Source organism: Arachis duranensis, chromosome 5, assembly GCF_000817695.3.
Source record: "Arachis duranensis cultivar V14167 chromosome 5, aradu.V14167.gnm2.J7QH, whole genome shotgun sequence".
NCBI lineage: Eukaryota > Viridiplantae > Streptophyta > Magnoliopsida > Fabales > Fabaceae > Arachis > Arachis duranensis.
The window spans coordinates 9,994,414-10,010,220 of NC_029776.3; the positions used below are offsets into that span (position 1 = coordinate 9,994,414).

The 15,807-nt window shown below is 37.4% G+C and overlaps 1 protein-coding gene across 2 annotated transcripts; it reads left to right on the top strand.

Moving 5' to 3' along the window:
• Nucleotides 1-3,303: 3,303 nt before the first annotated feature.
• LOC107487980 (U-box domain-containing protein 5) lies at nucleotides 3,304-8,083 on the top strand. Of its 2 annotated transcripts, XM_021142159.2 has the most exons (7): nucleotides 3,332-3,401; nucleotides 3,651-3,885; nucleotides 4,526-4,642; nucleotides 4,787-4,972; nucleotides 5,203-5,310; nucleotides 5,567-6,729; nucleotides 7,115-8,083. In XM_021142159.2, the coding sequence occupies exons 3-7, from the start codon at nucleotides 4,586-4,588 to the stop codon at nucleotides 7,854-7,856; spliced, it is 2,256 nt and encodes a 751-aa protein (XP_020997818.1). In that variant the 5' UTR covers nucleotides 3,332-3,401; nucleotides 3,651-3,885; nucleotides 4,526-4,585; the 3' UTR covers nucleotides 7,857-8,083. The 2 variants fall into 2 exon arrangements, with proteins under 2 accessions (XP_015964165.1, XP_020997818.1); XM_016108679.3 differs by having other exon boundaries at nucleotides 3,304-3,885.
• Nucleotides 8,084-15,807: the final 7,724 nt, after the last annotated feature.

The window sequence follows — 15,807 nt, forward strand, 5'->3', positions numbered from 1 at the left end:
TAAAGGACTTGCATTATAATAAGAAATTCTCATTTTTGAGCCTCATACACCAACATCTAATTCTCATACATCATTCTTCTCCTAATTTTCATTCACTTGAACTTACATCTTATGATTTTTCTCTTGGCCAACCTTCCATTTTTGAAACAAATAATTTGAATTCTGTTGCATTAAGTAATTCAAATAGCACATCTGAGGTTAATGAACTTAGAAGATCAGACAGGCAAAGAAACACAACCATCCTATTTGCAAGAGTACCATTGTATGCAAATCAATGTTTTAGCTCAACAATTTTTAACTTCTTTTAAAGTGAAGCATCTAATTTTTAACTATGTATCTTACAACACCTTGTCAATAAGATATAAAAAAATTTTTCAACTGCTATATCCTCCACCACAAAACTAAGAAGTTATGAAGAAGCCATCTTCTATGATTGCCGACGCAAGGCAATAACTGCTTAATTGAAGGTCCTTGAAGAGAATAATACATGAAAATTATCTTACTTTTGGAAAGAAGGCAATTAGTTACAATGGGTTTTCAAGATCAAGTTCAAATCCAACGATGAAATAGAACGCCACAAGACAAGGCTCGTTGTTAGAGGATTCACTCAAATAACAGATTTGGACTATTATAATGTCTTTAGACCAGTTATCAAACTCACTATTTTAAGAATATTTTTTGCTATTACTGCTATTAAAGGATAGTATGTCTACCGGGTGAACGTCAATTTTGCTTTTTTTCATGGAGATTTATCAGAAGAAGTGTATATGAAACCTCCATTAGGATTAATAGTGCCAATTGGTTCAATTTGTACGTTGGAGAAATCGTTATATGGCTTGAAATATGCTAGTAGACAGTGGTATCAGAAGTTGTGTTGTGTTCTCGTTGATGATGGATGTGCTCAATCAAAATTAGACAGTTGTTTATTCACTAAACTATCTGATTAAGACTTCACATATATCCTTGTTTATATGGACGACCTTGTTTTAGCAGGGATGATTAAAGAGAAATGATAAGGACTAAATAACTCTTGGATAACAAATTTAAAATTAAGTATCTTGGCAAATTAAAAATTTTTCTCGGTTTGAAAATTGCCAATCAATCGGACATTGCCATGTATTAACGTAAATATACATTTGACTTGCTTAATGAGTTTGGGTTGATGAGTGCAAAATTAGCCTCTACGCTAATAGATTATACAACTTATCTATCTAAATCTCCAGGAAATTCTCTTGATGATGTTACTCCTTATAGATGGCTAATTGTACATTTAATTTATCTCACCAATACACGGCCGGATATATGCTTTGCAGTTGTCAGGCTCAGTCAGTTTCTAAATTGTGTCACAACAAAATATTTTAAACCGCTCTGCATGTACTTTGATATTTTAAACCGCTCTGCATGTACTTCGATATTTTAAAGGTGTTTTGGCTAAGGGAGTGTTAGTTTCTACCTCCAACAATCTCACGTTCACTGCCTTATGATTTTTGTTTTTTTGGAAAGTCATTTATTTCTTGGCAAAGTAAGAGACAACACTCGTTTCTCGATTGAAGTTGAATACAAAGTCATGGTTCTGGTCATTTGTGGGGGAGTGTGACTCTTTTACTTATTGAAAGATTTTAAAATACTCGTCTTTCTCGTCTTATTGTTATGTACTGTGACAATCAATTTGTTCTTCATATCACTGCGAATCCAGTCTTTTCACGAAAGGATTAAACATATAGAGATTTACTGTCATACTAATCATGATAGAGTCTAAGAAAGACCGGATAAACTCTTAGTTTCCAGTTCTTCAACCAACTAAATTACTATGTCCTGACTAAATTACTTTCACTTAAAAATTTCTTCTATTGTAATGACAAATTAGGTCTCATCAATTTTTATGTTTTCATAATAATAATAATAATAAAGGTAATGAGATTTTTTATCTTAACTATTTCTTTTAGGGCTTGTTTGGGTGGGCTTCTAAGAAAAGATCTTTTTTCGAGTTATCTTTTTTTAAAAGATCTTATAGAGAAGTAAAAGTAATTTTATGTTTGGATATCTCATGTAAAAAGGTCTTTTTATCTATCAATTATATTTGGATATAACAATATAAAAGTACTTTTTTGTTTATTTATTACATGAAAAACATCTTTTTTTTTAAGGAAAAAAGATCTTTTAAAAAAAGATGTAAATTACATCTTCTCAAAAAAGATCTTTTTTTAATTTTACTAGTGCTTTTACTTTTACTACTAGAAATTTGCCAAACACGTTAAAAAATAAAAAAGATCTTTTTTCATTGAAAAAGATCTTTTTTTAACAAAATAATGGCGCCCAAACATACACTTTGTCTCTTTTCAGAATCACTTCTTGATATAGTGCTTGCTTTACTATTTTATCACTCAATTTTATACATTTAAACAGTGATTTATCATTGATCACAAAAGAAAAGAAAAATAAAATGCTATATATAATTTTGCCTCTGAACATGTTTAATAATAATGTAACCGTAATCATTCTACAACAGTAAACATGGAGATTCGGACCTACAAATTAATATGAGGGAATCCTTTAGTAAAATACTTTAACGGTTGAAATCAAATCGATAATTATCAACAGTAATATATTCAAGCTCTAAAATTTGTTTGATCTCGATGAAAATGGAAGCCACAAAACGACTGAGGATTATTTTTCATTATCCCAACCCTAATGAATGCACAACTTTATCAAATGGATAAAAAAAGTGAATACAATAATAGGAGCCCTAGTAGTGATACTAATACAGTAATACCTATACATTTCAACACTGCTAAGTTAGGATTTTGACCCTGGGAAAATAAATATTACGAAACAAATAGCTTAATTGTAGTTTTATTATTGTATTCAAGGGAGTCTGCGGGTAGAAACGTCAGATATTTGTCCCAGTCAACCAAGACAAAAGCAGCCACTCTTCAACGCTTCAATGGGACCCACTTCCCCTACTCGGTCCTCATCATCAACGCTCCACATTCCACAATCATCAACCACTACAAATCATGCATCTTCTGTTACTATACAACACCTATAAAGCACTCCACGGTGAAAATAACTATTTATAAAAAAATATTTTTTATCTAAAAATAATAATTAAAATAGAAATATGTATTATGTTAAATAGTTTATTTAGATACATCAAATTATTTAATATTTTTAGCCATGACCGCATGTTTTAGGTAAACAGTTATAAAATTAGTACGAATTTTTATTATTTTTGTAATTAAATGTGGTATCTATTAAAGTGATGATGACTATTGTTATCGTTTTCTTGTGTATTAGGGCCGGGGTTGGTCGACTCGGTCTTTGGTGGAAAAGGCAACATTATGATGGAAAGAGATACACTGCTGCTAAATATACAACTCGTTGCGGAAAAGAATCCTCAGGTTGACCACTCGATCTTTTTGTACCACCTTCCCTGAAGCTGAGGCCAACTACTTTACCTACACCAAGCAACATTTTTTTCTCATACCTTTCTTTCCCTTATCTTAATAGAATAGAAATATAGCACGCTCTTGGTGTATGTGGAGCTGTTGTTTTATGACTCCTATTCCTATCTTCATTTGTAGCAACTTTTTCTATTTCTATTCAACTTAGTTGGGTTTGTGTTTGGGTTTTTAATCTCTGCTTGTTAGATATTATGAGCTCGGACACACGCTTCTATTTCTTCTTCAGATCGCTCATAATTTCGTTCAACCGTTGCTTCTTGTTCACCTTTCTTATCTACGGTACTGCTGCAAGGAAACTCCTTGCTTGTTCCTTTCAACTCTCTGCTTAGTAGTGTTTTTGTTATTGCTTGGAGCATGGAATTCTTCTTTCTCTGGTAGCAAAGGAGGAAGGTTGCTTGCTTAGTTACTGTTTTAGTTCAAGGTAACCAAATCTCCTCTTTTATTCCTATGGAGCTGTTGCGATTTACTTTAAACCTTCCGTTTCATCCTTAATTAGGTTTAAATACTGTTCATTATCCCTAATTGTGCAGGATTGTGAAGCTTTACCACTGTCACTTCTTCGAACGTCTTTAGATTAATGAATTATTTCCATTTCCATTGATCGAAAAAAGTGACAGTGACAAATAAAATGGAATAGATGAGGATCAATCTATCTGTTTCATACAAGTTAATTTTTAATTTCTACGGTGGCAAACTTGCCTTTCCTTTAACTCATATGCAGAATGTTTTACCGTTTAGTCCCTCTTCCCTTAATTTGAATTTATTGCAGACTTCAGGTTGAATCTGCAACCTGTTAAATTTTGTGTAAGAACTATGAGGAGAATATTTCATGCAAGTGTTTTGTTGAATATAGAGGCTTTTTCAGATGGTTGATCTCTTCTAAAATAAGCAAATCTATCACTTTTGTAAAAGTAACAGTTATAATTACTAGTGGAATTTCCCCTTGAGATGCATATTACTTCTTATACATATACTCTAAAAAGATCATTTTATGGCAAGTTTTATAATGTCAGGCATATAGCTTTTCCATTTTTTCTGTCTGACCTGTGGTTTGTTCTCAGAGTAATCATACTTGGTGTTCAAAGTGTAAATTAACGGAACGTTCAAGGAACCCTACCAGTATGGGAACTGATAGTGGTGAAGAAGCGGAGTCATTACCAAATCCGCGCTCCTTCAAGGTAAAATATGTGATTCACTTTGACTATATCGTGTGGATTTTCTCAGACATTGTACTTCAGTGACTATCCTTGTCCTTTAGGTTTTTGCAACTATACTTGGATGCTTGAACTTAGCATTGTTTTTATATGAATTCAATTTAACAGGTGCATAGTAAACTGTGTGTGGAACTCATGAAAATACTAGCAAGAGTTTTGAGGATATTTCCAGCAATAGAGGAGGCTCGGCCTCGAAGCTCATCAGGAATAGAGTCTCTGTGTTTGCTGAACAATGCAATCGATAAAGCCAAACTACTACTGCAGCATTGCTCTGATTGCAGCAAACTCTACCTGGTATGTAACTCCTTTTTTTAAAAGATGAAAAAAATAAAAATAGCTTTCTGTGACATGCATCAGTACTCAGTCAGTTAATATCAAAAACTGCTCAGAGAAGGTCACCATTCGTTACCCAGTTAATATCACATGAAGAAAAATATTAGTACTTAATTAAATATTGATCATCGGTGGATTATACTAGGAGGGTGCATGTGTCAGAGTTTAATTGACTTGAATGTTCCTTTCAGGCTCTGACAGGGAATGCAATACTTCAAAGATGCCAAAAGGCAAGAAAATCATTATTGCAAAGCTTGATCCAGATTCAGGGTATGGTTCCAGTTATTTTAGCTGCAGAGGTTAGTGAAGACATCTTCCCATTTCAATTCTTTGAAAGGCATTACACCCTTAAAAAAAAATTGTGAATTTGTTTTATAAGATCTAAAGATTACAGACAATCCACCCAATGTGAAGAGTTTATTCTCTAGTTTTATTAGAAGGGGAAAAAAAAAAATCTAATTAGCCTCCTGTACTACCCTTTTTAATTTGTATATTTTTAAGCCGAAACATCAATTTAATACTCTCATTGGTACTGAAATGTCTCTTGGCTTGCAGGTTTCTGGAATAATCGATGATCTTGAGTGTGCCACATTTGTCTTAGACTCTGCCGAAGAAGAGGCTGGGAAGGTTGTTAAGGAGTTGCTTGAGCAAGATACAGATACAATGGATGGTTCTGCAGTAAAAGCTCTTCAGTTTGCAGCACCAAGACTTAACATTACATCCCAAAAGGCCATCTTAATAGAGAAACGATCTATTAAGAAGTTGCGAGATAAAATTGGAACCAATGACCAGAAAAAGAAGGCCATTTTGAAATTTCTTTGGTATATACTGGACAAGCATGGAAATCACATTATTGGGGAAGAAATGGAGAAGGTCCATTCCCATAATGATGAACCAATATCCACTGAGAACTCTAGTCGCCATTCTCAACAAAGCCATCAAACTGAGTCTGATCCATGCTTGCACTATGACCAATATAGAACTCAGACTGATGAGTTTGGTAGAGCTACACCACTTGAGGAGTATAAGTGTCCAATATCGTCAAGATTGATGTATGATCCTGTTGTCATTGCATCTGGTGTTACATATGAAAGGATGTGGATAAAAAAGTGGTTTGATGAGGGTAATGATACATGCCCGAAAACTAAAAAGAAACTAGTGCATATGGGAATGACTCCTAATATTGCTATGAAGGACTTAATATCAAAATGGTGCAGAAACAATGGAGTCTCCATTTCTGACCCAAACAGGCTAGTAGGAGGTTTTCACTCTTGGGAAGCTTCTATGACTTCCATCAAGAGTTTTGGAAGTTACATAAATGATTTTAACTTGCCACTGGATCTTAGTAACATGTCTCTTGGATCATTGGATACTAGTTACAATTCAGATGTCTTGCATTCTAAGACCACTCGTGAGTCAAATTTGAGGTCAATAATGACTAATGATGATTCTCACAAACGTCAAGCTCAAGAACAGATGCGTGAAGCAAATTTGCAGCTCTTGTCCGAACTGCATGATCTCCAATGGGATTCTCAATGCCAGGTCATTGAAGAAGTGAAAGAAAATTTGAAAAGCAATTACCAAGCTTTTTCTTCTGTATCACCTCAGAATTTCACTGAACCACTCATCAGATTTCTGAACAGTGCTTATGATCTGCATGATGTAAAAGCTCTCAGAGCTGGAACTCAGCTGCTGTTGGAATTTGTCAACAACTTCAGGCACAATTTCTTTTCCCTTTCTCATTTTTTCTTCTTACATTTCTAGTTATTTTGATTTGGTTACATTCATCTAGTTTAATTTTCTGTTGAGCTGTGTCAAAATGATTTGATATTTATCCTTTTAAAACAGCAGCCAATAGATTTTAAAAGGAAGTAAAGCTTGTTTGCAGTTTTCCTTGTAAGCATAGCCCTTTTAATATTCAAACTCGACATGTTTGCTGGTTTGCACTTTAGAGCCTGCAGAATTTTCCTCTCTTATTTCTTTTTTTTTTTCCAAAAGAAAAAGTTTTTCTTCTTGAACTAAAATTGCTGGCTTGATTGTTTTATCTGTGCAGCTACTTTTAACCTGGAAATTCATTTTTACTTTTTATGTGATTTTATGCAGAAATGGTCTGAGTAATTTCAGTGAAGATGTATTCACACTGTTGGCCAATTTTCTTGATTCAGAAGTGACAGGAGAAGCTCTTGCCGTAATGGAAGAACTCTCTAGTTATTTGCATGGAAAAGCTAAAATAGCAGCATCCAATGCACTCACTTCTATTCTAAATATACTTAATTCTGATAACAAAGAGTTCCAACGACAAGCCATTGTAATATTGTATAATTTATCCTTCAATGGTGAAGTTTGTCCCCTCATGCTATCTCTCAAGTGCATCCCAACATTGCTTCCATTTTTCAAAGACAGGTCCCTTTTGAGATACTGTATAGTTATATTGAAAAATCTTTGTGACACTGAAGAGGGTAGGAATTCTGCTGTTGAAACCAAGGGTTTCATAGCTTCTGTTGCCGAAATACTCGAAACAGGAAGCAATGAGGAAAAAGAACATGCACTTGAAGTCCTAATTTCTCTATGTTCTCAACGCATGGACTATTGTAGATTGGTTATGAGTCAGTATGTTATCTCTCATCTTTTCTATATATCCAAGAATGGAAGCGACAAAGGACAGGCAACTGCATTGGAACTGCTCCGTCTTCTGCAAGATGTAGAAGATGTGGAAGATGATGATTCCCTTGAACCGAATCTCAACAACACCTCCGGAGATTCAAACAGCCAACCTCAAGAGAGGAGATCATCAAAGGGATCAAAATTTCTGAAGAAACTACCCTTCTTAAAAACCAAGAGATGAAACTGAATTCTTCGGCTTTCCAGATATGTATGTTTGTTAGATGGAGCCTTGTGGATATGTCTCTGACATTAGTTGTGTCTTTCTTGCATTCTGTAGCATTTATTAGCTCTACATATTCATTTGAAATGGGTCTGCTGTTTAATTTTGCACCCTAACCAGCAGGTTGTATGATGATGTATAGTTCTGCTTATGATTTTGAGGTATTCTTTTGACATTTCAATTCAGGGCCCCTTTTTTTTCTTTTCTTTCTTAGTAATTCTTATTGTGTATATGTATCACACTTGCTGTATCTGCAGCACCCATGTAAAATAGATACTAATTATTGTAGGCTTTTGGTTATTGCATGGTAAAATATTCTGTGGTTCTCTTTCTTTTATTGATTTGATTATTTTGTTTAACTGGAAGTGATGTTAATGTGGAGACAAATCTGGCTTGTATTTATATGCTAAGCCAGATTAGTGGTTTATTGATTATTGGTTAATATATATCTCTGACATGGATAATTGTAAAGGTAACTTCCAATTGTATTGACTCCTATTAAGAATTACTAACGTTGATAAATTTGGTTAATCTGGTCACCGCGTCAACGATAAGTTTTTACTGTTAGAGAGATAATAAAACATTAGTTTAAATAGTTAATTTTTTTTATTTAATATTTATTAATTCTAGTTACCTAGAACACGGATCTACTGCAACGGCCTCGGAATCAGATTCGCTCAAGAAACCAAACTTTTTCGAAAATCTCGCTAACCAAAACCTCACAAGCCTCACAAATCGGAGCACTATCAAGAGACTCCGTCAAACCAGTAACAAACATGAATAACGGTCATAAGGAAATCCAATATATAATGTTGACCAACTAAGTCACAGGTACGCAGTTCATTTCGTTTTACTATGAATACTCTCACACTCTTATTTACTTGAGCGTTGAAGTCCCTTTGTAGGTGCCAAACGCCGCCTCTCCCACAGGAAGATGACGTTCCACCGTTCCGCTCCAAGGAAAGCAAGTTCAAGCACTGATAGAACGAGTTATACCTCGGAGAGACTCATTCACACAGGAACATTTGGCGCCCACCGTGGGGCCTGAATTTTCTAACCCCACAATTCTTTACTTTTTGTGCTCAATAATCTTTTTTGCAAGTCACAACACATGGCGGACGAACATAGCCACGCTCCCTCGAACCCTAATCCCGTCGAGCTTGTAGCCATCAATGAGACCCTCAGGGCCAAAAATCAAAGAATGGCCGAACTCCTACGCTAGAGGCAGCACAGTCAAAGCAAAGGAGGGGAGCACAAGAACGCTGAAAACAAAGATGACAATGATGAACACACATCGAAGGCGAAACGCACTATACCTCATCCCCCAAAAACAACCACCAAAAGAACCAACCCCTTCACAAAGGAAATCATGAACTTTGAAATGCCTAAAAACTTCACCCTACTAACGACCTTAAAACCCTATATAGGAATAAGCGACCCAAACATCCATGTCACAAAATTCTATACGATGATGTTTATGAATAAAGAACACGACCCAATCCTATGCTGAACTTTCCCCCACCTTCCTAGATGGAGCCGCCTTGATCTGGTTCTCCAACCTCCCAGAAGGCTCCATCTCGAACTTCAAGGAATTGGCCGACCAGTTCATCAACCACTTTGCCGCATCCAAGATATACGTGCATAATTCCGACTACGTGAGCACTAGCAAGCAAGGGCCAAATGAAAGCTTGAAGGACTACATGACCAGATTCGCTGAAGCGACTAATGAAATACCCAACCTAAACCTAGAAGTCCACCTCCACGCCCTGAAAAGCGGCCTCTGCCCAGGAAAATTCCAGGAGACCATCGTCATTGTAAAGCCAAACACTCTAGCCGAATTCCGAGAAAAGGCAACAACCCAGATCGAGATCGAAGAATTCCAAGAACTGCGAAAGGCAGAAAAGCCTAGCTCGAACAAAGAGGACGAGAGACGAAACAAGCATTCAAGCAGCAAGACAGACCAAAGATCGTTCAGACTCACACCCAAATTTGACAGCTACACCCCCTCAATACCAAAAGAGAAGACATTATCAAAGACATCCTGCATTCCAAAGTCATCAAGCCTCCGAACAGGGCTGGCACATACTAAGACCAGCGATATGTAGACAAATCTAAATATTGTACTTTCCATCAGAAATATAAACATACCACAGATGATTGTGTAATAGCAAAAGTTCTCCTCGAAAAGCTGGCCCACCAAGACCTACTGGACAAATATATCGAAAGCCGAGGACGAATACGAAACACAGAAGACCTCGTCCAATATCCCAAAACGACTGACAATCCCCGAGATAAAGGGAAAAAGGTAGACGGTGATATTAATTCACCTCGCAGAATAATAAATTGCATTTTTGGTGGTTTTGCAGGTGGAGGATGTACAAACTCGGCCAGAAAGAGATCCTACCGAGCTATGATGACCATGACGGCATCAACCTCGTCTCAACCTATCAACCCAGATAAACCGGGGATATCATTTCTCCCCAACAACTATAAGGCAACCGACCGCAATCTCGATGACCCCATTGTTATCTCCGCGCAGGTTGGAGAGCCATTGGTCAAGAAAATCCTGATGGATCCGGGGAGTAGCGCAGACGTACTATTCTTCTCAACGTTTCAAAAGATGAAGCTATGTGAAAAAGCCCTACAACCATCATCCGGAGAACTGGTAGGTTTCTCAGGTGAGCGAATTTCTATCCGAGGATATATCTGGTTACAGACCACACTCGGAAACTATCCTGACTACAAAAATATTGATATACAATACCTAATAGTTGATTGCAAAAGTCCTTACAACATAATTCTAGGCAGACCCTCTTTGAATGCATTCAATGCTATTATCTCCACTGTGCATTTGTGTGTCAAGTTTTTCTCGCAGGATAACAAGGTCGTAACAATCCATGGAGATAAAAAAGAAGCCAGGCAGTGCTATAACGCCAGCTTGAAGAACGAATACTTAGGACGACCTGAGCAACAATATGTCCAAGCAGTACACAACTCAGAGCAACTACCCCTGCTGGCCGACTTAGATCCTCGGACCAATCACCAAGAACGACCAATGCCAACAGACGACCTCGCAAAAGTCCAACTAACATCTGAGGAAAGCAAATACACATATCTAGGTAATGCATTAAGAAACGAAGAACGAGCACAACTGGCCGAGCTATTAAGGCAAAATGTTGATATATTCGCATGAACTCAAGCAGACATGGCAAGAATAGATCCCAACATCATTTGTCACAAGTTGGATATCAATCTATCCATCTGACCTATAGTTCAGAAGAAAAGACACCTCGACACAGATAAAAGGGCAGCTTCCTTAGATGAAACCCAAAAGCTCTTTAACGCCGAATTCATACGAGAACTCAGATACTCTACCTGGTTAGCCAACGTGGTAATGGTAAGAAAAAACAATGGTAAGTGGAGGATGTGTGTGGACTATACAGACCTCAATAAGGCCTGTCCAAAGGACGCATAGCCCTTCCCATGCATTGATAAACTAGTTGACAGTTCTTCTGGTTTCCAATGTTTAAGTTTTATGGATAACTATCCTGGTTATAACCAAATACTAGTTGCGCTTTTGGAGTGCAAGGAGGGAAATTCCTCGGCTTCATGCTCACCTGCCGAGGTATTGAAGCCAACCCTGAAATTTGCCAAATAATTCTAAACATGAGGTTCCCCAAGACGGTCAAAGAGGTTCAGCAACTAACTGGTCGGCTAGCAGCACTGGCCAGATTTTTACCTCGTATAGCTCATCGATCACACCACTTCTTCAAGACCCTAAGAAAACAAGAAAGATTTGAGTGGACCAATGAGTGTGAGGAAGCATTCACCGAGCTTAAAACAATAGTATCAGAACTACCTATACTCTAAACACCAGAGCCTAGTAAACCGTTACATCTATACTTATCTGTCACAAACCATGCTATCAGTTCTGTCTTGGTAACAGAAACAGAAAAGCAACAACACCTAGTATACTTTGTCAGCAAATCCCTCCAACATGCAGAGGTCAGATATCCAAAACTAGAAAAGCTTGACTTGGCCTTAGTAACAACGGCCAGACATTTGCGACACTACTTCCAGAGTCATACCATCATTGTCAGAACAGAACAACCACTTTGGCTAATATTAACGAAGCCTGAGCTGGCTGGAAGACTGATCAAATGGTCAATTGTGCTATCTGAATACGAAATCCAGTATAAAAGACAAAGAGCAATAAAATCTCAAGTACTGGCCGATTTCATCGCAGAACTCACCTCAGAAGAATCTAATCCTACAGACGACACATGAACACTATATGTTGATGGAGCCTCAAACAACAAAGGCTCAGGAGCAGGAATCCTGCTTGCGGACAAACATGACATAGCTTTAGAACAGTCTCTACAATTCACCTTCCAAGCAAGCAAAAATCAAGCAGAATATGAATCACTCATAGCAGGACTGAAGCTAGCCCACACAATAGGCATAACACAACTGCGTGTCAAATGTGACTCCTTACTTGTGGTACAGTAGGTAACAAGTAACTTCCAGGTAAAAGACCCACTATTGAAAAAATATAATGCCATTGTTAATAACCTTGTCTACGGCTTCCAAAAATTTGAAATTTCCCACATACCTCGGGAACAAAATGATAGAGCAGATATCCTTTCAAAATTAGTAACAACCAGAAGTCAAACTAAAACACCTATATTATCTCAACTAACACTTGATGAACCTAGTGTTTTACTAACAGCAATTTCGAGTATTTCACAGGAAGACTGGCGACAACCCTTTATACACTACCTACAAACAGGTCACATACCTGATAGCGTCCAAAACAAAAGAAAATTTAAAAGAAGAGACAGTTTTTACACCTTACTCGGCGCCAAACTATACAAGCGAGGTCTTACAAGACCCCTTCTAAAATGCCTAAACACGGCAGAAGCTAAGTTGGCAATGGATGAAGTTCACGAAGGCGTTTATGGAACGCACATAGGAGGACGAAGCTTAACTTCCAAGATCCTCCGAGCAGGTTATTACTGGCCAACATTACAACAAGATTGCATGTATAAGGTTAAACAATGTGACCACTGCCAACGTCATGCACCAGTCATTCATATCCCAGTCGAGCAGTTACACTCGTCCGAGGTAAGTTGGCCATTCAATAAGTGGGGACTGGACATCATCGGACCTTCTCCACCTGCACCAGGCCAGGTCAAATTTTTAATTGTTGCTATTGACTATTTTACAAAATGGATAGAAGCAATACCATTGGCAAAAATAACTTCCGAAAAAATGATTTCTTTTGTATGGAAAAACATACTCTGTCGATTTGGTATTCCTCATTCCATTATAACCGATAATGGTAGACAATTCATAGATAAAAAATTTACAACTTTCCTACAAAATTTCAAAATAGTTCAACAGTTTTCATCTGTAGAACATCCATAGACTAACGGCCTAGCTGAGATTGCCAATAAAATTATATTACAGGGCTCAGGAAGAAACTCGAAGACTCCAAAGGAGAATGGGCCAAGTTCATCCCACAGGTACTCTGGAGTTATAACACAACAGAACAATCATCAACAAAAGAAACTCCTTTCAGGCTGGTATACGGATGTGACGCCATGCTACCTATTGAAATCTCACTACAATCTCCCAGGACCAAGAACATCAATGAAGGAGACGACATTCAAAACAGAAGAACTGAACTTGACCTCGTAGAGGAAAACCGAAACAAATCAACACTACCACAAATCGAGCTATAGCTCGAAAATACAACAAGAAGCTAAAACCAAGAATATTCTTAGAGGGAAACCTCGTCCTCAGGAAAGTAGAGGACGTGCGAAAGCCACCAGGACATGGAAAGCTAAGCGCCAATTGGGAAGGACCATTTCAAGTTTGCAAAGTCATCAGGAAAGGATCATACAAAATACAAACACTTGATGGCACAGTACTACCAAATAATTGCAACATTTATTCTTTAAAGTTGTATTACAGTTAGCCTATAAGTCGGACACGGTAATGCACCCTTTTTCCTACTACCAGATTGTTTTGCTGGAGAGGTTTTAATGAGGCGCACTACCCCGCACCCTTCCAATCACTAAATTCATAATACAATGACTGTCAATTATTTAATATATCTGTTTTCTACCCTAATCGTCCGAGTACTATCTACAAATATTACTAACTCTCAATATGAGTGTTCAAAAATATTCTCAAACAACAAAATCAAATAACTAACAAAATATGCATAAAATACTATGCAAAATCAGATATTTTTTGTCCAACGAACAACAAGCCAACAGTTCTAACCAACATACCGCATCAAAATAGTTTTTTGGGCTATAACCCAGAAATTCCAAAATATAGAACCAAGGAAACTAGAAATAAATAGTAATCTATTACAAAGGATCACTAAGCATCTGGGTTTTCACCTTGCTCATCATTATCATCATCTTCATCTTCTACCAACTGATCATCAACAACTACTTTGCAGGGGTCCATCGACAACAAATCCACCTCAGAGGCTAGGAGTTTTGCTTGCTCCACCGCTCTGTCAAAACCGGCGGCAAATATTTCCAGGCCATGGTCCTCCTTCTCAGTTTCTAGCTATTTCTTTTCCAGAGCCAAAGTCACCAATCTAGTTTCCAAGGAACTCTTTTCCTCCTCAAGTTTTTTCCTTAGACTATCAGCCAAAGTTACCTTCTCCTCTAAGGAATTCACCAAGTCCAGCACTTCACGAAGTTTTCTCCCCTTCTCAGAATTTTCCTGAACCAGCTGGTCAACAGCCGTCTTATCAAACAAACCTCGAGCACACTTAAGCTCTTGGGTCCGACCAATACACATGAGCCGAGCCCTGATAACCGAGGAAAACAACAAAACAGAATATTTAAAGAACAGAACCAACCATAAAAAGGTATACCAAACACAACAAAGCAGACCTGAAGATATACTGCAACCCCAGTATCACCAAGACCATACAAAAGCTTCACATCAGAAGGATTTTGCCCATATTCGTCAGCCACCATCGAAAAAGGGAAATGATCACTCAAACAGAAGTCAAATCTTCATTACCTCTGTACCCATGTAGACTCCTCTGGTTGTCAGTAAATCTTTTAACCTGCTCTAGGTCAACCTCCTTCCCACTGAATTTATCCTCGGCTATCCTAACCCCCTTTTCTTTCCTCCCCTCCCCTCTTTTCCTCTTATAACTAACTTTTTTAACTGGCGATGGTTGATTTACTTCTGCACCCTTCTCGGCTGCAACTTGACTGCTCGAACCTTGTTTCTCAACATTTTTGGCGCAAAAAGAAGCTCGCAAACCACTTGAGGTCACCTTCGAAGCTTTCTCAACTGCAACATACCAAATACAAATCAAATATGAAATCATAAGCAAACAATAAATTCAAAAACCTATCAACAATTACCTATATACTCAGATAGAGCATCCTTAAATCACATGAACATACATTATTCACTAAAAATTCCATAACCATCTCGTTCTCATACTCCATCATTTCCATCCCTAATATATGTCTAGGCCTAGGAACTCAGTATAAAGAAAACTTTTCCAGCAAACACTCATCAATATACCATGGAAATTCATTCTCATCAACCCCAATTTTCAAAAACATTGATTTAAAACCCTTGTATGAAGATTTATATAGGCTGAAAATAGCACGGCGAGAAACACTGGCCAAGTTTAACCAAAAACCCCTCTTAATCCCTTTACATTGAAACAATGCAAAAAAGACCTCCAATGACGGTTCCAGTTCTAAACACCCCCATCAAAATTTCGAAAGCCCTAACAAACGCCCACGAGTTGGGATGCAACTGGGACATAACACACTTCAACTGCATCAACACCCCACATTCAAACTCCGAAAAGGGAAATCTCACACCCAACTCAACAAAGACACAGTTATACATAAAA